This window comes from Dipteris shenzhenensis, chromosome 11 (assembly GCF_047967505.1).
Source record: "Dipteris shenzhenensis isolate YYH24624 ecotype China chromosome 11, Dip_SZ_1.0, whole genome shotgun sequence".
NCBI lineage: Eukaryota > Viridiplantae > Streptophyta > Polypodiopsida > Gleicheniales > Dipteridaceae > Dipteris > Dipteris shenzhenensis.
Window position 1 is genome coordinate 22,838,348 of NC_141606.1, and position 25,582 is coordinate 22,863,929.

Below are 25,582 nucleotides of genomic sequence, written 5' to 3' on the forward strand. Positions count from 1 at the left end.
CTTGCTTTTGAGAGCTCTCCAATCTTGAGGGAGGAGGCCTGCACTATATTCATTGTCTCCACACATTATTAGCAATAAATATTTAACTATTGTTATAGATCAATATGAAACAATTCTACTTAGAAATTCTTTATTTCCAGGATTCTATGTAGGGCATATCAACAAAATAGGTAAGCCTTCCCATATCTATTTGGTAAAATATGATGTATTAGAAATATTTTCTATTCAACTTTCCTCCATTGCAGTACAAGATGTTTATTTATGCTCAGAATAAAATTTTTGGTGCTTCAAATTAATACATAAATCTTGGTAGTCTTACACTACTATTTCCCAATAGTTTATGCTTTGGAGATGTCCTTCATCCCATTAAATTTGGTTCCCTTTCATTGTCTTCATTTTTCATAAGGAATTTTTAGTACTTTGTTGAAAAAACATGGTTTTTAATTGTGGGAAGAGAGAGAGAGAGAGAGAGAGTAGAAGCTATGCAATCATTAGATGGGTAGAAAGGGGGAGGAGAGTGTAGCTAAGGAGGAGAATGCTAGAAGAGGTGGGAGAACATGAGGTAGGAGAGTGAGGTAAAGAAGAGCACTTTACAGTGGATTGCATTGTATATAGTGTGCTCTCCTAAGCACATTGGGGGCATGGATAATCAGTTATCCAATGAATGCATAAATATATGCATGCTAAGTTTTTATTTGCTCATATGGGGTATTCATGGTAAAGCAAATGGTTCAATTGGGTATTATGCATATTATTGAAAAGCTCTACATTGGCATGCTAAATTAAAGCTACATGGTGTTCCTTTTTTGTTGAGCCTTGTGAATGCATGTAGATTGTTTGCTTCTATGCTAAAGTGGGAGGTTTCCTCAAGGTATGCTACTAGGAAAGCTATTTTGCTTCTTTCTTTTAGGTGGTTTGGTTTGATTTATACCCCCCTTTTTCTTAGAATATTAAAGGTTCTAGGTATCTGAATAGCAAGGCTATAGTTGGGAATCTCTAGAATTTTGATGCTAGATATTGAGTTGAAATTTTGAAATCTTCTCTTCATCTAGTTTCCTATTGCCATCGATAGATGCTCTCACCAATGTGGTGCACTTTTCTCTCTAACACCATCAATGGTTTCTTTAATCAGGTCGTGCCTCTAGCCATTGATAAAGTTTCCTTTTTTCTAATTGGTGGTGGAAAATTGGCCACCAATAGGGCTAGCAATAGCAAATAGGGTCACTAGCCATGCCAGCTCAAGACTGTAGAACAGGTCCATAACAAGCTGGAGATTAACAACAACAGCCGATAGGAGATGTCAACAAGTCTTCTACATGGAAATTTGATTTTTTTTAATGTTAGCACAATCTAAGTCAGTAGATTTGTAGCAGATAGGATCATTTGGGTCTAAAAAAGATGGTTGGCTCAACCATATGTTAGAATAGTATAGCTTAATTTGGGTAAACATGTAATGCCTATTTCCCCTGGCTTGTTATCACTTTACTTAGGAATACAAACATCCCTCTAGATTCTATCATATAAAAGTATAATTATTCTTGAACTTGAACACCTAAAACTCCAAGAAATAGGCCGAGAAGGCAAACAACTCATGTCTATATCTTGGTCCTCGACATTCTAATCAACACAGCATTTCACACAATGCACGGTCATGGTCCATTGAAAACTTATAGAAGACAATTCAATCTAAAACTTCAACATCTAAAAATTCAAAGAAACAAGCGGACAAATCAAAGAGACCACGTTTATGTCCTAAGCATTTTATATCTTCACAACCTTTATAGACGACATGTAGGCTATAGATCAATGAGAAACAACTCTCACCCCTATGTCAATGTCCTTTGCATGGTGAGTTACACACCGTTTTGCATTGGGGCGTCGTGGGTTGCCGGTTCCCATGAAAGTGAACTGAACTTACAAACGAGTGAAATGCAAGCGAGAGAACTAGTTTAGGAGGAAAAGCAGGAGAATCCTTGACTCTAAAAGGGAACTAAACATGCCAATAGGTGAAATACAAGCGAGAAAACTAGTTTAGGAGAGAAAGTACATTTGAATCTTTGATTCGTGAAAGAGAATTGAACATGCCAATGGGTGAAATGCAAGTGTGGGAAAACTAGGTTAGGAGGACAACCATGGTTGAATCCTTGATGTTTTTCAAAGATGACACCGTCGGGTTTAAAATCTTGTTAGGATCAAAAAAAAATCATTTCACTTGTTATTTATTGTTGGATATCCATAAAGTATTGTCTCTTTCTCTTATTATGTGAATTATGCTAGTTTTGCAGAGGATGGTCTAAATTGCACTATACCTCTAGGGCATTAGGGGCAAACTCTAAGCTTTAACCCTAACCCTAAGGGGTTCACATGTATATATTCATGTATATGTTTAATACAACTTAGTGTCTATGTAGCTATATCGTGTGCACTCCTCTCTCTCTCCCTCTCTCACTTCCGCTATCATGGTATTAGAGCCAATGGTGCTCCCACTCCCTTCATGAGTGTCAAGCCCTCTTTCCATGAGGCGTCTTCCATTGAGAGAGTTTCCATTTGAGAGAGAGCATTAAGCCCTTGTTCCATCGAGGCAATAAGCCCTCCATTTGAGACATCTTCTTCTCTTGAAGAGTTCATCTTGTAGATCTCCTCTCAGTCTTCATTTTGCTTCAGAAAGCTCCACATTCGAAGCTATGGACAATGAGTTATGCACATTTCAGTTTCTCAATGTATTATGAGTTTTAAGGAAGTTCTCTAAGGTCAATCCTCGAGTTCACTGCTTCTAAGTTTTGTAAGGTTTTCAGTGAGAGAAAGGTTGTTGCTCTTCCTCTAGGCATTTTGAATTTATTTGGGCTGGTTTTCTGGTTCCTTTCGAATTCTGGTGGTTTTCTCAGAGTATGTGCTCTACAACTCTTCAATGAGGACAATGTAAAGCTTACACTCCAGCCTAAGGGCTGCCTCTCAACAACTTACTTCAATAGTGTCAACTAAGCTCCATCTCCAAAAGCCTCTATAGGCTTAGCCAACCCATGACTCCTTCAATGTCAAGCACCTCCTCAAAGGCTTCCAAGTAGCCACTACATGACCTCAATGGCCGACCTTCTAACACACTCAGCCAACGATGATCAGTAGACTCTCCACAAAGTCTCCGCTCCCAGCATCGACCCAAATGCCTTCTCAATCACTGACCGTCTCCAACCACACTTACAGGCAAGCTTCTACTGCGCCAACAAGCGGGACTGCAAATGACATCTCCATCTCCTATGGAGTTTCCATCATCACAGATCCTCCCAATGGACAACGAGCTCCAACGGCCTCTACATGCAACGCCACCTCCTTCACTGAACGGCTCTGCCTCCACGTTCCAGGCAACCTTGGAAGCCTAGCGACCTTGAAGCAACCACCACGAGCTGACGAAACGAGCCAACAAACGCCCCAAACAATAGAGCATCCATCCAACAACTACTCACAGCCCATGCTCTAGAGTATGCCATCCACGAACTCTACAGCGCCATCCTTCAATGACCATCACCACCGGCTCCTCTATAAACGACCTTGACATTGAGCCACCTCCAATATCACCCAAATGATTGCTCAGCTCGACTCCAACACAACAAGGGCCATGGTTCCCACAGACTACAGTGCTTCAGTACCCGCCAGCAACAAGCACTTCTTCAACAACCTAGCCCACACAAGTCCAACTCTCCCACTGCTCTCATGAATTTTGAATTTTCACACCTCCCGCCCATCAAATCTTGGAAGATTAAGTACATGTAACCTGCCCCGCCTACAAACGCCTTGCAACCCGCACACACCTCGACGTGACCTTGCGTAGACTTTGGTTTGCCATTGTCTTCTTTCAGGTAAGTTGTCTTCTATTCTTTGCTTGCCTCACTAGCTAGCTTCTCTGGGTCTATCCTAAACTAATCATGGTCATGGCGTCAATGGCAACATGCAGCTCGCCATGGCTTGCAAGAGAAGCAGACAGAGGCTGCGAGATGGAAAAGGTGAAAAAGCTAGGTCAAGGCACAAGGAACAAATTGTTTTTCTTGATTTTCGCAAGTTATGTTGGCCCTCTTGTGGTTGGTGGAGAGGGATTTTTCATTTGGCCAAAAGGCCCAAAATGAGTTCCCTTTTTTCTTAATGCATGATCACCTCACAAACAAGATATGTAAAAAAATTGACCATAAGGGCTCCATGAACAAGATGAACACCATGATAAGAAAGTCTCCCTATAAACAAGAAGATGAAAAGGTTTATGGCATGTGGCCAAAACTCCATATTGGGAATGTGAGGGGGTCTAATCCATGTGATAGGTTTGGGACTTGTAGACTCCATATCATTATTCATGAAGCCTGAATTCATGACATGGCCCAAACCCTGAGATGGATAGGATGCCATGAGGACACATCTCTATAAGGGCTCCATAAATACGATGAAGACCATGATTAGAAAAGGGGAGAGGTTTAGACCATGTAGCCAAAACTCCAAGTCTCTTAAGGGATTTGGGGATTTGATGAAGGCCAAATCCATATGAGGTGTTTTGGACTTGTACATTTGATCACATGGCCAAATCTATAGGATGGGTAGGACTCTAACTAGGGATCGTGCCTAGCTCGGTGTGGGTGTGGGTGTGGGTGTGTGCTCTCTCTTGCAATCCTAAGGTTGCTTGCTGGGTTTCCTACTCTGTGCAGGGTGCAAAAACAAATGTCAACAATAGATTGCTAACAAACGAGTAGTTTGTGCTGCGTGGGCAAACCGTATGAAGACGAGTGATATCTCACTCAAGTGGAAATTCGAGTAGAACAGAAATACAACACAATTCAATGTAAAAGTAATTGTAATACTTATCAATAAACTGAGTGCAAATAGCCCAGTGGCTACATCTCAATAAATACCAAACTTTCCTTATGCTCACTCTTGCTCACCTCACCTTAGACCCACAACTCTATGAACGAACAACTCAAACTCTTATCTCTTCTAGCCGCTATTCACGTATGACTGAATCAGGATCCCATACAACTCATACTCTATTTCCTATAAACCTAGACTCTCTGCCTTGCCTGAGGTGGTCGAGTTAGTTGCTAGACTCTCTGCCTTGCCTGAGGTGGTTTAGACCATGTAGCCAAAACTCCAAGTCTCTTAAGGGATTTGGGGATTTGATGAGGGCCGAATCCATATGAGGTGTTTTGGACTTCTACATTTGATCACATGGCCAAATCTATAGGATGGGTAGGACTCTAACTAGGGATCGTGCCCAGCTCGGTGTGGGTGTGGGTGTGGGTGTGGGTGTGGGTGTGGGTGTGGGTGTGTGCTCTCTCTTACAATCCTAAGGTTTCTTGCTGGGCTTCCTACTCTGTAGGGTGCAAAAACAAATGTCAACAATAGATTACTAACAAACGGAGAGTTTGTGCTACGTGGGCAAACCATATGAAGATGGGTGATATCTCACTCAAGTGGAAATTCGAGTAGAACAGAAATACAACACAATTCAATGTAAAAGTAATTGTAATACTTATCAATAAACTGAGTGCAAACAGCCCAGTGGCTGCATCTTAATAAATACCAAACTTTCCATGTGCTCACTCTTGCTCACCTCGCCTTAAACCCACGACTCTATGAATGAACAGCTCAGACTCTTATCTCTTCTAACCGCTATTCACGTATGACTGAATCAGAATCCCATACAACTCATACTCTATTTCTTATAAACCTAGACTCTGCCTTGCTTGAGGTGGTCGAGTTAATTGCTTTCCTAACTCGTTCTTATCTATTGTTGGACCACTCCCTCTTATTGGTCCAATGGCACTCCTTGACCCTGCATCCCTCTGTGGAGTCCAGAGGTACACTGCTTTGCTCAGCAGCGTCGGCCAAAATCTAGTAGACGGTCTCCTTCAAGTTTGGGCTTGTTGTTTGGAGAGGTTGCACAACCTCGAGTTGAATGGTGTTGCTATCAATCGGCCATTGCTCTAGATGCTATGGGGACAGCCTTGGTATCTGCCATTCCTCTTCACACTATTGGGTCGAGAACTCAGGAGCCATGGGTAGTGTGTGTTCGATAACCTCCCGGACATAGAGAGGCTTCCTGAGGGCCAACAAACTACCAGGAAGAGCACCATCTTCCCTCCCGGTGATACAGCCCATCGTAGAGATGATCCCTATGCCCATGAAGAGGGTAAAGCAAACGCCGAGGAAGCCCCATCCCAAAGAAGGACAAAGCTCAAGACGTCTACGAGAGGAGGATTTGGAGGAGGATCAACGCAGACAAGAGCAACGGAAGAAATTCAAGATCCAGAAGTAATAGTACTCGGTGGTAGTTTGGTGTTTCTATCTCTACCCGAGTTATCTGCCCCTTTTATAGAGCTGTCTGTTGTAGTTATGGGTACTGTGGTGGCTGCACTAGACGGATCCACAGTGCTTACCACAAAGACTAAGCCACTTTTCTCTAACACCCAAGCTTTTCCACCCTATCATGCAGCATCTGCATCATCTTCTAGGTCTTTCCTCCTTGGAGGCACACCAGGGTGCTCTGTGGATTGATCCAAGTCTTGGAGTAGCGTTTCGATCTATTTGAGGGTCTTTACACTTTGGTAGAGCACCTCGTTTTCTTTTCTGCTCTGCTACAACTCGATGTTAACATTGCTAAGGGACTGCAACCTCTCCTCCTAGTGTAACATAGTATGTATTGGGAGGCTATGGTTCCATGGGCGGTCTTGAGTGATCCCATGGCTCCATTGCTCTGTGGAGTAGAATTCTATGGCCCACCTTGAGCTAGTTGTGAGCAACTTGTAGACGTGTGATCTTCTCATCTATTTCTTTCTCTCTATCCTCTAGAAGCTCCATGATTCCGTTATACCAAGATTTAAGCACCTGGGTGCATGCTCTTATCGCTCGAAGAAAAGTCCCTATGGGAGTCTCAAGGTAGTGGCAATTTGTTGGGCTATCTTAGCTACCTCAAGCCTTGTTTCCCTGAGTTGCTGCAGTTTGGCAACAAGGCTTCCCACCAGCTTGTAAGATCTTTGAAGTACAACATAAGGTTACTGCCTCACCCAAGATCACATGCTATGGAGGAGGTAGCCATGGAATTTGTCGTGCAACTTCTGAAGATGAGCAATGGAATTTCCTTTGTTGTTGCTACTAGCCCTCATCATCCACATCCATCTTGTGCATTAATGTAGTTTTGCCTGAACTCGCCATCTGCACGTTTTGCATTGGAAACCCCTATGGCACATCCTCCCGGTTTGGAGACTTGTGGCCACTTGGACCAACAATAGTCTCTATTGTTTGAAAAGGCACAAGGTCAATGCTCATGTCTAAATCTTTGGTGACACGATTTACAATCTGGGCCTCCTTCTTAGCATTATTTGCAATCCTCCAAATCTCTACCATCAATTCCTTAGATTCTGTTGTTTTCTCTACCATCCGATGTAATAATTTTGGGATCCTCTGAGGCATCTTTTCCTACTCCTTTGACAGTCTGTCTCTGAAGAGAGACACTCCTACTAGGTATCCACATTGGTTTGCACTAAGTCACTGCCCATCTTCATTGTTGCTTTCCCTTTGGCATGTTCATCATCCTACCCTCTCTTGCTTTGGGCTCCATCTCTCCTAGTCTTTGGCTCTTGATTTACCTAGCCACCTCCACCTATTGATTTTTCTCCATCCTGAGTTGTCTTGTTGTTTAGCACACCTCTCTCTTTTCCATTGCCAACAATGGATGGAAAGCAATGGTAGCCTTTCCATCTACAATTAGCTATGCTAGTCCCAGTTGTTTAGTTCTTGGTCTCTATCTTGTGGTTGCTCCAATTGTGGCCAAACTAATGAAGCTCAGGTGTGAAGATGGTAGGATTGTGGATCAAGATTTACTACAATTGTTTCATGAGAAGCTCGAGGAGAAGAGGGGGATTTATGAGAGTCTGTTAGGTAAAGAAGTCTCGTGTGGAGGAAGGAGATTTGAGGAGACTAGGGAATCTCTCCTATAATATCTAGTGAGTTCACTCCTACCTTTCTATGTTAGCCAATGGAGAGCCTAAGAGGGCTTTCTTACACCTCAAGGCCTAAGCATGCAACCTTATCTCTACTCTACTTCCAAAGAAAATCTACGATCTCTTGCACGACAAGATTACACTACCTCGTCTCATCCCTCAAGTCCCTAGAGCTAAGAACCTGTAGCATTTAAAAGTGGTCTTCTTGTTTCCATAGAGAGCCCAACATCAATCTCTTGCAATGCAAGCCAAATCTATCTACTAGCCAAGAACCCTAAAAAGCCTATCTAGATTTGAGGCTCCTTTCTAAAATGGTGCTTTTTGACTATGGCTTTGGAACAAGTGGATGTCTCTTAACATTCATTCACCATTGAGAATATGAATAAGTGAATGCTTCTTAGCATTCACAATTGAGAGCATGCCCTCCTGAATTAACATTCACGATTGAGAGCATGTCCTCCTGAAGCAAAAAAAATGCCCATTCGCTAATTGTTCTCCAATCAATTCCTCCTTGATCAAAGGCCTTTGAAGCAAGTGCCTGCTTATAAAACATGCAAACTCACCTACTCCATACCCAAACCCAAGGTTTAGGAGCAAGCAAAACGCATGTCGAAGCAAAAAATGCCCATTCCCTATTTGATCTCCAAACAATTCTCCTTGACTCGAAGGCCTGGTTATAAAACGTGCAAACTCACCACTCCATACTCAAACCCAAGGTTTAGGTGCAAGCAAATGCAAGTCCATTACTAAGAACATGTACTCCTAAAGCAATAAAATGCCCATTGGTCACCCCAACATGAGCAAGTGCTTCATAATCATAGAATGCATGCATGCTCCAATCCAACTCCTCGGAAGGTATGGCTCCCCATGGCAACATCTTCTAATTGGAAAGCCAACATGCCCCAACTCTCTACTATCCTACTCTAGGGGAAGGTAACGACAAGGTACTCCTAAAATGGCGAGTGCTTGAGAATCAATCTTTGGGGATGTTGTTGTCACACACACAAAAACATAGAAGTCATCATGTTCCAATTCAATTTTGTCCAAATCATGGGTGTGAAGGGCTAGGACAAAGCCCTTCTAGTGATACAAGTCTAGGTGAAATTTCCAATGAACTACCTTGTCAAACGGTACCGAGAGCTAGTAATCACAGCCAATCAGTCCAACACTTCAAAAGAGGAATTGCAGCCTACCTAGGAAATGGTGCCATCAACTCTCAAGATAATCAGCAAAAGACCATGGCATTGTCTCTTAAACTCGAATAGGCAAGAGGCAAGATTTTGATTTAGAGGATATATCTAGATGAATCCAGGAACGTGCCCAAACTCATCCTCTAAAACCACATCACACAGTGCTCATAAACTACATCATGCATGGCAGGGACTAGCTACTATGCCATCCTCAATGACATCATCGGCACCCAACAGTGGGTGTAACATAGGCTCACACATACAAATCCCCACACCCACACATAGCATCAAGTTATACAAAGGTCCTCATACTGAGTTTCTGTTGGCACCCCAGAGGTGAAGGGCATACTCAGCCATAACAAGGGCTAGCACTAGAAAGAAGGCTAATCAGAGGGCTAATCAGAGAGTAGAAGAGGATTCAGAGGATTCATGAACAAATACAGAAGGGGACTGGACATGTAGCTGAAGACCTCTCCATTTGAGAAGACAACTGCATAGGGGGATGTAGGAGCAAATTTTCACCGAGTTCCAAGTTCCTGCACATGGAAGGTCCACTAGAATGACTGGCCATCTTTACAGAATTGCGCCAGTTTCAGCTCAATTCAAGCTGCATTTCACAAGACCAAATTCTACCGTGAGAACAGGAAGCCTACAGTATGGTTGTGGAAATCAGAAAACATGGATAGTGTAAAATTTCAGTGCACTTTATAGTTGGGAGGGATGCCCAGTTTGAGGACTCCAGAAGTATCAACCCTAAAGTCCTAATTGTCTTTTCAATGAGAGGCCCTGTCATCTCATTTGGAGAAGATGTAACTGAAGACCTCTCCATTGGCGAAGATGACTGCATGGAGCAGGTCGTGAGTACCAAGAGTTGGTGGATGCAGGAGAGAAATTTCACAAAGTTCCAAGTTCCTGCACATGGAAGGTCTACTACATTGACTGGCTGCCTTTACAGAATTGAAAGAGTTTCAGCTCAATTCAAGCTTCATGTCACAAGCGATTAGGGCCTACAGTAAAGTTGTAGAATTCAAAGATCATGGATAGTGTAAACTTTCACTGCACTTTTTAGTTGGGAGGAATGCCCAGTTTGAGGACTCCAGAAGTATCAGCCCTAAAGTCCTCCCAATTGTCTTTTCAATGAGAGACGACCCTGTCATCCATTTCAAGGATTGGGGTTGATCTGGCGGAGAAGGGAGGGCAGAGGTTGAGGAGGTCATGAGGTAGCTGATCTTGCAACAGAAACCTGGTGAATCAGTAAGACTGGATGAAGCTGGAGAGGCATTCTTCCTGCTGAGGGGAAGCTATGGCTATGGCATCTGCTCCACCTGCTGCTGGAGCAAGGTAGAGAGAGCGAGGATACAAACCACTGCAACTCCAAAATCATTTACATGTGAAGCTCATCATGATGATGAGCCCTACCCTTCAAGTCCCATTTGTACCTCTTCCCCATGCTAACGGCTCCCATCCAAATAGCTCCCTTTAGTAATCTTCATATGGCCTCTTGCAAGGAATTTCACTTGAAATGCCCGCATAACTGGAAAAACCTGGCAATGGATCAGTTTTATACTAACTGCTGCTCTCACCACACCATCTCAAAATATCTCCCTTTTCGTAGTATTCACACCCATCCAAGATATCTTCCTTTTCGTAATCCCTATACTTAGCAACAAGCACTCCAATAGAAAAGACAACTTTTGAATAACCACTACATAAGAAATCAAAACCATCATAGCAATGTCCAAAAACCATGTCTTCTCATCAACATCATGTACTTCAAAATAGAAAGCCCTAATTCTGACAGAAAAACTGGATTCAAGATTCATGATGAGAAGTTAACCTAAACTGTCTAGCTTCCTAGTGTGTGCAAAAAAAAGGCCTTTTTACAGGGCCGCAACTGAGAGTCCACCAGCTTGCTTCACCAAGTACCTTACCATCCACCCCCAATGTAAGACCTCACCCGTGGCGATATTCCACCATATTGTACACGACCAGGAATGACAGCACTTTCCTCATAAGGAAGTCTTCTCTGATAGTCAAGGTTCCTAGGAAGAAGGTCCTCTTGCACCAGGGACCTTCTAGGAAGAAGCGTATGGGCACGATCATCATAGTAATTATCTTCATATGGCCTCTTGCGAGGAATCTCACTTGAAATACCCGCATAACTGGAAGAACTTAGCAACGGATCAAGACTATACATCCTTCTGTCCAGCACTTCTCCCCGCACGTCAGGCACTTCTGGCACTCTCTGTCTGTAAAGAGAACCCATTTCCAGAGATGGATTACCCAGACCACGTCCTTGCTGGGGATAAGCAGAATATAAATCATCTTTTGGATAAATCTGGTCCAGATCTGAAAAGATGGGATCTGCACCATACAATGGACGTGATACTGGAGGCGGCAAATATTCTGCAACATCTGAACCTGCACTGAACTGATTCATACGAGGTGTCTCCCGACGCAACCTGGCATCACGTGCCATACGAAAATCCTCTCCCGCAAAATCAGGCTCATATTTGGCCCTAGGAGGAGCTGTTCTTTGAGGCTGCCCCCCTCCAGAATACGTGTCTCTTGGAACTGGGCGGAACAGCTTGACCAGTCGTTGAACCTGGTAGAAACATAAAGGAATGTTGAGGATGTTGCAACAATAATGACCTTTAATTCCAAGAAATACCCCATTGATACATACTCCTCCAAAATTTGAATTGTATCTGCAGTTAGAAGAGACTCCTTCCATTGGATGATACCAATAAGAACGTTGGCATCACAAACATGGTAAGGACGTCCAGCTTCAAGAATCCAAATGCTAAATAAGTATCATTGCTCCAAGACGAGAAGCACCAATTATCATCAATCCAGTGCATGTCAGGATTTGCTTTATGTGGAGGCAAAGGCAAAATACAGTCATAAACACTGCCAGAAAGCCAAGGACGACTTCACTTGCCACTCAAGTCAAAGCCAATAACAGCAGAGCTTCACTCTGGGGCAGCTTAACAGAACAAAGCCTAGCACACGAGCTGTTCTGATTGTCCAAGGGACCAAGGAGATCTGACCTTAACTTTAAGTGTGCTCAGTGTAGGCCAGCAAGCTCTCTATCACCTGGACCAACCCAGTCAAACGCTGCACCTAAAGCAACTATACGGCAACATGTCCCTTTGGATTCTCTCACACCCACACGAACTAGCAAATAATTGCAGAAACAAAGGGCGAGAGAAGGCCTGCTGAAACAGGAAGATCCTTTGACAACAGCGAATAAAGCCTAACGTAGGAAACTAATACCAGAAGCTGGCCTGTTAGGCACAATAACTATTCTATTGTTCCGTCATTTATAATATGCTAAATGCAGAAAACATTGGGTTGAACAAACCTGCTCGTGAGTTAACTCGATCTTAAACTTTTTGTTGTCATCGTAGTTCTCCTTGATGGCCTTCTTGAAGATGTGCTCTGGGAGGGGAAGACAATCTTTGACTATAGTGAAACGCACCTGCAGATAGGAACGAATAATCAGTACCCTGGATAGTTAAGGCAATACCAACCTCTACTACACGCTGATTGGAGAAGAAAGAACACAACTAAGATTTAAGGCTTGATCCAATAAAATCGCACAAGATACCACTACACTTGCTAAAACTCAAGTAAACATTCACACGCAAACCAGAAGGCAACAACCCCTCCTTCGAAGTACACAAACAAAAAAAATAAAAGACTTCGGTACCTGCCAAGGAAATGGTTTCTTCGACGCTCTAAAAGCGTCAGCCTGTAAGTTGTGACCGCCTCGTGAAGATGCCTTGTAAATTCCATACAGGACTCTCTGATCGATATCAAACAGGAAGAGCCTCATATTTCGACGGAGCTTCTCTACCAAATCTTTCTTAGCGTCAGGAAGGCCGAAGACCCTGTACTTGAAACAGTCCTGCTTAGTGGAAGAGTTGCACATAAATATAAGTCCATCAAACTCAGATGGGTCTTGAATCCCTTTCGGAAAAGGCTGAGGGCCTTTCTTCGTTGGAGTTCCCTTAGCTAAGCCACCTACAGGTTTGTTCTTGTCTTGCACTTTCACTGTCTCAGCCCCCTTGTTCACCGCCTGATTCTTCGTACCATCTCCTTTTGAGACATTTGCTCCCACCGCAGGGCCCTTCTTGGCTTTTGAAAGCTTACCCGTTCTCACCATTGTGAAGATTGACTTCAGATACACGGCCTACAGAGCCTGAAGAAAATGAGAATCACACGCACTAACGTTATTACCTTACAATAGCAAGCTTTACGTGTTACTCGCATCGCATGCCGGCCGCATGCCAGCTTAGGACAAAACCTAAAAATTACAAACTTGCTATAGATCAGCAGGTAACACACTACGGACACTACGGGCTTGCCTCATGCCCCGAACTGCCAGCCAACAACATCGTGGAGTGAAATCGAAAGAGCAATTAGCAAAAGGCACATGCACAAGAGTTGCAAGGGGAATTTTCACGACGGGGCTTTGAAGTCAATGCCAAGCCCAGGTTTACACAACAGGAGGAGAGGAGATGCAACTGGAAACCGTTGGGGATCCCACGATGTTTCAACCCTGCAGGCGCTGCGATGGTCGGGCGGTTCTAGAGCCCGGGGCGGAAGGAGGAGGTACCTGGGGGTGGCGAGTGGAGAGCCGAGGAGCGAGAAAACGAGAAGGGAGCCAGAAGCGAGGAAGGGAGGGACCTGATGCGGCACTGAAAGCGTTGATGGTGCGACGAAAAACTGGAGAAAAGCTGAGGGTGGATGGAGAGAAGGGATTGATGGGTGTTGGTGGAGAGGAAGGGGAAAGAAGAAGCTATGGCGATGGAGTGAGCTGAGGCGAAGCTTTGGCTATGGCGTCTGCTCTACCTCCTGAGCTCAGAGCTCTGAGATAGGTTTGAAGATGAAAATGAAGATGAAGATGAAAAAGAAGAAGAAGAAAAATAGCCCACAAAAAAAAATTTTAAAAAAAAAAGCCCCAAGATCTTTTAGCTTAACCTCACGCTTCCCTTTACGTCCCATTTACACTTGTCCCCCACAACCCTAACGGCTCCTTCTATCACACCTTTGTGAGAGATCATTCCTGCGAGAGACACACACACACACACAAAGGAGAAATAGGGAGAACTCTTCGGAAGCCATTTTTGGAGAAAACATTCTTCTTGGAGGACATTCCCGCCTGCTCGACGACGGAATTCGACTCACTTCGGAACATCTCATGTTGCAACAACGAGTGAATCAGTGCCATAAATTTCAGGCTCATCGCACCAAAGGTCGGAGAAATCTGTTGCAGCTCATTTGCTAAAAGTCCTAAATTTTTCTCTTAGCCTATTTCCACAGCTAACATCACCAAATAGGGCCCCTCTGTCATTGTTTGAGGCATTAATTAATTTGTTTCACGCGGGGGAGAGGCCAATGTTTGATTAATGTAAGGCTAGGCGGCGCAATTGTGATTAAGAGAGAGATTAATTTGTGGCTTCTTCTAGAAGCCTCTGCCATCTAGAACATTCTACAGTTAGTATAAAAGGAGGAAGGCGAGGCAGGAGAGTGCAGGCAGAGAAGGGGGCTATGAAAGCCTCTAAAGAAAAGGAGCAAGAGAAGGGGAGAAAAGGGGAGAGATGGGGTTTGAGCGGAAGGCAAGTAAAGGGAGAGGAGTGGGAGCAGTGAGAGAAGGAGGGAGGGACTGTAAGGAGAGCAGGGACTACAGGGAGAGAGGCAAGGGAGGAGGTAGAGAGGAGGAACAAGAGGAGGAGGGGAACAGAGGAAACCGAGCGGAGAGAGAGGTGAGCGACGAGGGAGGGAGGATAGGTTAATTGGGAGATTGAGGGGGGGCACCGAGTTAATTAATGCGAAATAGAGAGACCTACCTCAAAACCTAAGGAAGAAGGCAATCTTTACACACATACTATTAATCACCGTAGAATTTGCAGATTTTTCAAATGAACTATAACTAAATTCCTTCAAATTTTACAAAATTTAGAACATATTTTTTAAAAGGTGAAAATGAAAATGGTTGCAATTTATAGGCTTTCTGTGAACAGTACCAGTGGGAAGGCCTTAGTGAAGGATACAATTTCTTTGCAAAGGGAAAAACAGGTATTTTCCAATTTTCGAATGCATTTTGTGCATGCAATTCAAGTATTGATCCACATTTTCAAGACGTTGACTCTCGACTACATGCATTCATCCATGCATGTGAAGAATTTATGATTTCTTGGGCTGCAATGTCAGAGCATCAGAGTATGCTTTGCCTAGGCATTCTAAATTAGAAATGGGCTTCTAAATTCGCATCCAATGGTTTTAATTTTTGTGTAGGCGATCACTAACTCTACAATGCTCAAAGGTTGGTTCATCCTCATACACAACTTGTTTCTTCCCCGTTGTGTCTTCTACCTCTACCCCAACTTTGTCTCCTCCTGTATCGAGTCTTTCCCTACCTCTAGATCTCATTCAAGTCCAAGCTCATCCCCCCATTTCTATTCCTCTTCTTCATTGTTGGCATTCTCACTGTCACTTCTAGTTTCTTCTTATTATGTGACGGAATTGTATTTCCGATATTTCTTGCTATGGAAATTATTTTATTTTAGTCAAGTGTGACTATGGCAAAGTATTCCATAGGAGCGTACCGAATGCGACGGGGGTCCTAGTGGATGCTTTGTGGGGTTTAGTTGGGGATGCCTAACTACCTATGTTTTTGCCAGGCCTGAGATGGTTAGTATTGTCGATGATTCCATGTTAATACTAATGTCGCTAGTGTACTGGTGTTTTTGGTACATCTTGAATTTGTGAGCATGTTTGAGTTCACTTTTTGTAACATATTCGGTACGTTTTGCAAGTCACCTACAACTTCTACAGGCAAAAACAAAAAAGAGGATGAAGAGGATGGCATGGTTGGTGAAGACAAAGGAGGGTTGAAAGGTGAGTTTGGTAGCACTGCACCACCACAAGGTTTGATTGCTTTGCCTCAGGCATTGAGCATCAAGACTTCTACTTCTAATTCAGTTAGACGTAGGCTTGGTCAAAGTCAATTGAGACAACCAATGCCAAAAGTTCAGACACAGCAAGTTCATCCACCCTTCCTAAAACACATAGCAAATTTTGATGTCCCCCCCGACTGAACTAGTGAAGCCAACCTCCACACCTTAAAGTGGTTTGTAGGCTCAGAAAGCCTCCGTGTAGGATGGTGACATGGGGGAAGTTTCAACAAGTAGAAGATTTCATAGGTACAGTCTATTAAAAAATGAGACTACGATGGTTGGAGTTTGCGCTACAAGGATCGAATAGACAGAAGTCACGACTACAATTGAGTGCAAATGTTTATTTTGGGCATTAGTGATCGGAATGGTTCTCTCGTAGTCTGGATGGTTGAGAAGATAAGGCAATAATCCATTACAATGCCTTAATTCATTACAATTTACAACCAATAGCTCTTCCGATAGGCATTAATAGAGAGATCAATAGTAGTGGAGTCATCCAAGTTCAAAGCCCTAAGCTATGGAGGATTTGATGTATGAGATAAATGCTTCACAGAGAAAGTAGAAAGACCTCATTCCATACCTTTGAAGTGGTGGTTATTACAAGAAAAGGTTGCAAGCCCATGTCTACTTGCTACTATGCCCATGTACAAATAGCAATAGCATTTATCAATCAATCTATTGCTGTTGAAATTCTCTTTGCTTTTAATATTGTGTAAGACAATTTTCAGCTATATGCGCCTCGGACATATGGGCACGCTAGTATGAAATTCTACCATCATATTCATTCTTCGGTTTAGGTTTACCAATTAAACTTGTTTGAGCAACCTTGGAGTACAAATAGCTCAACATTGCATTATAGACTTGTAGAACGTGAATATAGATTAGCTTTAGGATTAGCTTTAAGACAATATGCTTTTTCTATGCATCATTGTTGATGAAAGGTGTGGATGGGTGATGGCAAGTTGTGATGAGTTTGCTACTATATCGTTCTACACAATCATTCATGGGTGATGCAATACAACAAGGTTTTCTCATCTTATAATTCTATGATGAGTTTGATGTTGGTACATTTTGGGCAATCCATTCATAAATGATGCAATACAAGAAGCTTTTCTCATCCTATAATAGTTCCATGTTGTTTGCATGATTGAACTAGTTTCCTTTGGGAGATCAACACTTTCACAAAGGCAAAGGGACAACAGGCTTTGGGACAAGCTGGATTACACTCTACTTCTCAAGTGGTTTTTGACATTCTAACCCATTCCAATTACACTTAAGGTCAATTTTAATAGCTAACAATCTGAATTTTCAGAATTCACGATACATATCCATCCACAAATTTTGTTATAATTTTTATTATAAATAATATCAATCAAAATTAGATATTACTACATGTTTTATGAACTCTTTGTAACAATTATAAAAAAGGTCCAAAATTTTCCTCTATTTCATATAAAATCAATCTTAGTTTTGTATTTTTCAAGACTGAGAATTTTTTTCTTGTCAGAATTCTGAATTTAAATGTCATCTAACACTAAGATTAAGTTCGAAAAAATTTAAAATATATGATTTCTACACACCACCCTTCTACAAAAGGTCCTTCTTACTTGGAGCTGAGCTCAACAAGACTTTTTATTGGATTTCACTTACTTGCTATATCGACACTAGAGGTAGTGTTTTAGATGCTCACAATAAGACAGCAAATTTTATGTTGTATGAAATATCTTTTTGCACAAAGTTTAAAAAATGCAGGATCTCAATGCAAAAAAATGTGGTAAGGTGTAAAATTAGTCAATCACTTGAATTTTATGAACTATTCAAACCTTGAATCATGGTCAATGCAACCTAATTAGGGATAGGCTTTTCAATAATTTTTAAGGGGTCCTCTCTAGTATATGCACAAAGTGCAATTTACACTATTCTGAAGTAGGGGGTATGTTCTCAATTTCCTACAAATAAATAAAATGTTAAAATTAGAGTGCTTGACCTTAGTGGTACAAAAAAAAGCATTGAGTTATTGGTTTTCTATGAGGATGTTGTTGACGTAAGACTAAATAAATTTCCATTGTGAACATCATTTGCCATCTTAATTAACATTGATGTATCTAAAAAACTCTAGATTTATTGACCTCTCATATCTAAATCCATAATCCCATTGTTCTTTCAAGTATTTAAGAGCTCTTTTCACTAGATAAAAATGTGTGTAGATGGGAAGGAACAAAAATAATAGTGTGCTGACATGATTCAACACTTCAACTTTCCAAGGAGTGTAAGTGTGAAAGTGCTTCTATGAAGGGTAGATACGAGAGTTTGGGGGCAGATGGTGGTGTCTCCACATTGGCTTTCATGACTGGTTAGTGAATCATTCATTCTTTCACCACGCTAACCACAAATTCCCTAAAAAAGACAATGAATTTCTATGCGTTGATAGTGAACCTATGATTTTCATTGATTAGTAGGTTATCATTGAACCACCACCAACAATAGAGAAATGCTAGACCAAAAGTGGAGTTATGGGGTTTTCCATGAATAATGGAGAATAGCAATTGCATATCATATGTCTAGCCTTTTATTCATCAAAAGCATCATTACATTTCACTTATATGTCTAGCTTTTTATTCATCAAAAACATCATTACATTTCACTCATAGGTCTAGACTTGGCCCTTTCTTTGATGCCCCCCTCGCTTTTTGTTCCTCGATCCCTTTATCTACTTGGCTCACTTTCTCCAACATTGCCTCCTTCTTCCCCCCCCCCTAGGTGTGTTCCAAATAGCTCATCGGGATTCTTTAGGCTATGCAACTATTCACGTTGCTATAGCCTTTTTGGCCCATGTTCTCCTTTGCCTACTCAAGCCAGCCTTTGTCCTAGTCAAAAGGTATGTATAAAGTCTTTTCTACTTGGTTTTTGCTCAAGTGTCCTTTAGCTACCTTAGCCCCCTTTTTTTCCTCCTTTACTGACTGTTTTTTGCTAGCCCAAGTGGTTTTGTTTGGGTGGCTGTAGCTTGTAGACCCCCCTTCCCTTTTTCCTCCCTTTTCCATCCTCCTTTTGTCCCATTCACCTTATCTTCTTGCTAGCCTAGGCAATTATTGGCTCCATCTCCTTGGGGATTATAAACCTAGTGGTAATCTTTTGGTATAGCAAGAGGGACTCTTATGGTAGCTCTCTTGACTCCCATAGTCATTCGAATTTCCCTCTCCCTAAAGAACAAGCAGTAGGGTGCAAATTGCACTTTAGTCTTTGCAAAACAGAGCATTGGTGGGCCGAATTGTAGGCCATGAGCCCATGAGGAGCTAGATCCAAGACTTCATCTAGGCAAGTTTGGCGCAAGAGGGTGACCACATCTAGGAGGTCACCATCTCTAAAAAAGGTGTCTTTGCTCCCAGATAATCTCCCTTGATAGTACCTAGGACCTTGTAGAAGAGCCTGGTTTTCCTCAATCCACATCTAGTTTTCTTTATCCTATGGTACCATGTCTTCACTGTGGACGACATGGGTTCGATGCACCATTTGCCACATGTTTTCTAGTGACCCTTAGGTTCTTTGGTCTTCTGAAGGAGTCATTTTGTCTTCTATCAAAGGGTCTTCTAGCACATGCTAGAGTCTCTTCCCACAATGGTCTTGATTTTGGTGGATGACAATACCCAGAGTCTGAAGTTGAGGAGATCTTCCTTGAGACCTTTGATGGGGGCTCTTTCCATCAGAGGGTCGAGGTTTCTAGATTCCTGGGAAATGCAAGTGCTACAGACACATAGGGCACCTTGCAAAAGCCAGCATGTACATTACATATAGAGCCCTACCCCGTGTAGGACAATAGTTGAAGGCCTACCTACTCATTACATATAGAGCCCGACCCCATGTAGGACAATAGTTGAAGGGCCTGCCTACGCATTACATATAGAGCCCACCCCGTACAGAACAATAGTGGGAGGGCCATGCACCTAGACCTCCACACCCAAATAGACAGCAACATGAGACCTAGACTCCTTAGGTTGAGCCTTTTGAGGGGGGCTTGGACTTAGGTGGATCGAAGAAAACCAAGCAATCATGCTACAAAGAATTGCATGCCTTAGACGTCGGGCATGTCATCGCCAATAGGTCAAGATGAGACCCTTTCCAACCCGTATGTCTCAAGAGGAACCGGCTAGGGGGTTGGCCATAGGTCAACATCAAACACTTGTGCGGAGGTCTTCTATGATTTTCTAGTAGACCATGTTCTCTTGATCGCCTCCCCAAGGCTAGCGATTGATTAATGAGTCCACCCTTGGCTCAAGCTCAAGGGAGGTGTCCCTTTCCAACCCCTACCCTTGTTAATCATCCCCCCCTCTAGACTCCATCGCTACATCCCCTCAGCCTCCTCCTTCTTGCACTCCCTCTTTCCTCTTCATCCCCGCCTCCTCTAGTTCTCTCCTCTTCCCCCCCCTTTGCCCCCTCTATTGGCCAACACATAGCAAGACCAAGGAATACCCTCACCACCCATCTCCCTCCCACACCCCTTGCTTCATCTTCACACCCCCTCCCATTTCGGAGTCTCTTTCTCCTTACACCTCCTCACATCCATCGCCACTGCCTCTCCCTCCCCCCCCCTCCTCCACCTCATCCGTCACTCAACATTTGTTTCTACCTAGGTCTCAGGAAAAAGTGCGGCTTTGTCATCTTGGGCCTAGCCTTCTTCCTTGCAAGGTCAAGGTGAGACTCTTCTAAGGCTAGCGTAAGAGTCTTCCCCTTTCTCTTAGACTCTAGGGCCGAAGCCTCACCCAGGATAGACACCTCCATAGAAATTTTGGCAACTGGGGCATTGGAACCAGCTTGACATTCTAGATAACTTCCAAGTTCCCGCTTGCACTAGAGGTGTCAATTTTGGTCTTGCAGTCCCAAAAGGGGGTTCCATTGCCACAATTAAGATCTCATCCCATCCTTTTTGGGTCTTCAACTTTGCTTCCATAGGGGAGGAGCAATGGATTTTCCTTGCCGCCTCAGCTTGTAGTGCATAATTAGTAGCAAACTTCGTAACCTAGCAAGCCAGGTGAGAGGGAGAGCCTGGAGCACACAATGTTACTCTCTCTCCCTATTCCCTGTTGCAATGGGTTTTTCTAAGTTTATTGTAGAACCACCTTCTATAGTTGCCACATGGTTTGCTGGATTGTTGCTTCCCATTGGTCTAGTACCCTTAGTTTCTAGTAACCTTTGCTCCAAACATGAGGTCATCGCTTATTGGTGCCAATGTTCCCCATTTAAAAGTTAACAAATGCATCGTTCATTGTTTCTTACCTAGTAACCACCCAAGTGTCTCTCATACTTGCTCCTATGTTGGCCTATCCCGAGGGCCAACATCTCACCTCGACTTCATTCACCACTTCCTCATAATTCAGGACTAGCTGGTACTAGTAGTTGTTCAAAGGTTGAGGCACATGGGTTGAAACCGTGGGGTTGCTACATGGGGTTGGGGCAACAAATGGACCTGGTGTAGAGGATGGCCCAACGTCATCAATGGCAAGAGATCGAGAAGACAATAGTCATGGAGAGGAAGGACCAAAAGGGATGAACCTCTATCACTGGACCAAGGGAGGCCAAGGGTGTACAAACTAATCTACAAACCAAATCTCTGCTATGGGGTCCTCAGTAGGGTTGGTAATCCTAAGGCAGTGTCAAAATGAGTCACATAGCATTTAACTTGGGTGACTCTTTCTTGCCATTTAGTATGTGCATCCTTACATAGGTCGTGAATATTATTACGCATAGCTACTACCTCATTTATATGATTGCTAAGTAATCTTTCAATTTCCTTAAGGAGCTTGCCATAATAATGTGGCAACTCTGGCATGGTAGGCTTGGGAAGATCAAGGATCTGATAAGTAAATAGGTGTTGCTCGACCTTATAAATACTATGTTGATGAGTTGCTTGGTCTTGGATAAAAAGGTCAAAGCTATATATGGCGCAGTCATAAAAACAGATCTCAAGGGTGACCGACCCAAGTATGCCCTAATGGAGAGCCTATGGTGGAGCAAGAGGATTTGGATCAGCCAGTTCGATCTGTCGCCAAGATCAGCCAATTCGATCTGTCGCCAGGCCATGTATTGGATAGGAAGGAGCTCACGTTTGGCCAATTGGCACAAAACTTGAGGTACCAGTACAATGTGGGGATATCCAATCCAGATAGAATAGGCTCAAATTCAAAAGTTATGTCAGGAGATATTTGAGTGGCGACTTTAAAATTATTTCCTTGCTAAAAGAGAGACTTGCACACTCACCTCCATAAGAAAGGGGATCAAAGTCCCCACTTCTACTCGCTTCTCAAAGTGACTTTGGCTCACTGAATCTAGTAGTAAAAGGACTATGTTGTTGCAACTTTGACTATCTTTGAAGTTCCCGAGGTGGTGTAGTTAGAAGTTGCTACAGGCTTCTTCTCCAAGGGATCAACCTTGGGTACCGATCCTAAAAAATTTTAGTTTTTAAAACCCATAACTTACATGTTTTAAAAATTGTATCAGCAAAGGATGCCCTGTTTTCTTATGACCATCCATCCATTAAGAATAAGATTCCATTTGTCACTTCACAAGACCTACTGCATTGATTCATCTTGCTTCTGCTTCCATCTCCCTCCTCCACTCTTCAATCTTGCATTACCATCAAAGGCTTCGGTCGATTGAAATTGGATCTGAGTCATTAGATCAAGGGCCCTTCATAATCGTAATATGAGGCTATGGTAAATGCTAGACAACCATTGCCTCCTCATCTTTATCAAACCTATAATATGAGTTGTCGAGTGGTGATGGCAGCTTTCTTGAGTGTTTAACAGTCGAAAAACTCTTTCTTTCACCTTGGGAGACCTCAGGTAAAATGGCAAGTCACATGTTCTAAAATTATAGTAGCTAAGAGAAGCTCCCCGTACATGTGTTAGTGGAGCTCACCCAACCCCATGCAGTGCCAGGGCTAGGTGAGCTTTCAAAGTTAGCATTGCATCTCAAGCCCAATATCCACAAATTTGAGGATTCTAGCCTAGCATTGGAATGATAGACTAGGATTTTTAGTGATTCTTGGCTCTTTCCCACAGCTTCCATAGAAAGAGCAAGGTTTTCTTAGTATGCAGGGTTCCGAGGCTTTTTGTCACCTACAGATATATCGGGGTTGTCGTTTGTAGTATATGTGTAGCTTAGGACCTCGAATCGTATTCCGGTGAGAGACGTAGGCTTAAGTGTGGTAAGCAAACATAGTGCATGCATGTGTAAAAGGAACGTGTATCATCATGGTTGAGGTAATGAAGGCTTTCACCTTCATTGGGGGTTGTAGGGTTTAGGAGGAGTTTAAGGGTTGGAAGGAGGTTCCAGAGTTTAGGAGGTTCCAAGGTTTAGAAGGAGGTTTCAAGGTTCAGAAGGAGATTCCAAGGTTTAGAGAGAGGTTCCAGAGTTTAGAAGAGGTTCTAAGGTTAAAAGGAGGTCCAAGGTTTAGAAGGAGGTTCCAAGGTTTAGAGAGAGGTTCTAGAGTTTAGAAGGAGGTTCCAGAGTTTAGAAGAGGTTCCAAGGTTCAGGGTAGAGTACATGGTGGAGAACTTGTCTCCCTCATAGATCATGGAGGTTAAGGGTTGAGGAACTAAGGGTTTAGGGGGAGCATGGGAGTGGGAGAGGAAGAAGGTGTAAGAGCATGGGGGAAAGAAGAGAGAGAAGGGAGGAGGAGGAGGAGGAGGAGGAGGGGGAGAAGGAGGAGGAGGAGGAGGAGGAGGAGGGAGGAGGAGGAGGGAGGAGGGAGGAGGGAGGAGGAGGAGGGAGGAGGGAGGAGGACAAGGGAGGAGGAGGAGGGAGGAGGAGGAGGGAGGAGGAGAGGGAGAGGATGGGATGCAAGGTTGGAGGAGAGGGGAGGAGGAGTTGCAAGGTTAGGACATGCTTTTGGACGTGGAGTGCAAGGAAGGATGGATACTTGAGACAATTGCTTGGAATACCAAAGTAGAAATCAACACAATGCCCCATAGAGTGTGGGCTTCATTCCATTATGGGGTATTTATACAAGTTGGAGAGCTTCTCTCTTTGCAGGTAGGAATTGTAAGACATTCTCTCGATGCATGTCGAACTTGCATATAGAAGTTGCATGTAGAAGTTGCAAGTTGCATGTAGGAGTTGCATGTAGAACGCGCATGTAGGAATCGCATGTAGAAGTTGCATGTAGGAGTTGCATGTAGGAGTTGCATGTAGAACATTGCATGTAGAGCTTGCATGTAGGAGTTGCATGTAGGAATCATATGTAGAACTTGCATGTAGAACATGCAAGTTGGATTTCTAAGAGGGATTATTTCTAGCCTTATGCAAGTACAAGCAAAGCTTTTCCGCTACTCACACACACATTTTGTTCTACCTAAGTCCATGTTGGCACAGAGACAACATACTCCCGGATCCATGTTATTACCCGTCCTCGGGTTATGGCTTATTTTGATTTCAGAGTTGGGATGCCATGTGCGTAACCTAGTGGCTGTTGAGCTTGTGGCATGCGAGTCATTCCTACTGTAATGCTTTTGCACCATACAATTTATGGTCTGTAGTCAGGAAGCTTATCTCCTCTTGAGGAGGGGTAGATGGTTGTGAATTTCAAAGGGAATCTCGTTGCTGAGGCTGCAAACTTTGCCGTTGAATCTTCTTGGGAAGAGGTTTGGTGGGGGTCTCATTGTTGAGGCTACTATTTCTTTCTATCTTGCATACATGTTGGATGCGATTGCACCTATATCATTAAGCTTATAGATAAGCTTGTATGCAAGTCTGATATTTAAAAACGTGCATATGCTAATGAGTGTGCGTGTAACAATCTAGTGCAAACTATATGTGCAAAAACGTTCATATGGTAGTGAGTGTACGTGTAACAATCTAGTCCTAACTAAGGAAGACTTCGGTTTCCCAAATCTTCGTTTTTATCGGGGATGGCTTGCGTGTTGAAATAGTAGTGCTTCAGTCGGCGGCTCCTGTTTATTGTTGTCTTGAATTGGACTCCATCCAATGTTTCTAGCAACACAACTCCGATGGGATTCATCTTTCTTACTCGGTAGGGACCTTGACCTAGATACTTCAGTTTCCCCTCGTGTACTTTGGCATTGTATAGCAAGACTAAGTCACATTCCTTGATGTCTTTAGGTTTAAGATTTCTATCAAATCATGCCTTTCTTCTAAATTTTTCTATTGTCATGGCATGGTAGGCCATTAGTCTTGTCTCTCTATGCTTCTCCAACTGATAGAGTCTTTCTTTCAAGGATTCATGGTCTCCCATGCGTTCCTGTATTGCTATGCATAGGCTTGGTATTACAAATTCTAGTGGGACCATAGCTTCAAGGCCATACACCAATTGAAAAGGTGTGTTCCCTGTACTGGCCTTGAGTGTGGTTCTGGCCTTGAGTGTGGTTCTATATGCCCATAAGGCTGCATTCAATTTTTTTGCCCAATCAGAGTGCTGTGGTTCTACTACCTTGGTGAG

General features: G+C 43.1%; 1 protein-coding gene across 2 annotated transcripts; it reads right to left on the bottom strand.

Moving 5' to 3' along the window:
- Positions 1 to 10,759: 10,759 nt before the first annotated feature.
- LOC147896779 (uncharacterized) lies at positions 10,760 to 14,071 on the bottom strand. 2 transcript variants are annotated; one of them, XM_087381353.1, is made up of 4 exons: positions 13,859 to 14,071; positions 12,879 to 13,370; positions 12,531 to 12,647; positions 10,760 to 11,771 (listed from the first exon to the last, which is right to left on the bottom strand). In XM_087381353.1, the coding sequence occupies exons 2-4, from the start codon at positions 13,332 to 13,334 to the stop codon at positions 11,094 to 11,096; spliced, it is 1,251 nt and encodes a 416-aa protein (XP_087237479.1). In that variant the 5' UTR covers positions 13,335 to 13,370; positions 13,859 to 14,071; the 3' UTR covers positions 10,760 to 11,093. The 2 variants fall into 2 exon arrangements, with proteins under 2 accessions (XP_087237479.1, XP_087237478.1); XM_087381352.1 differs by having other exon boundaries at positions 13,788 to 14,071.
- Between the last annotated feature and the right edge of the window lie 11,511 nt (positions 14,072 to 25,582).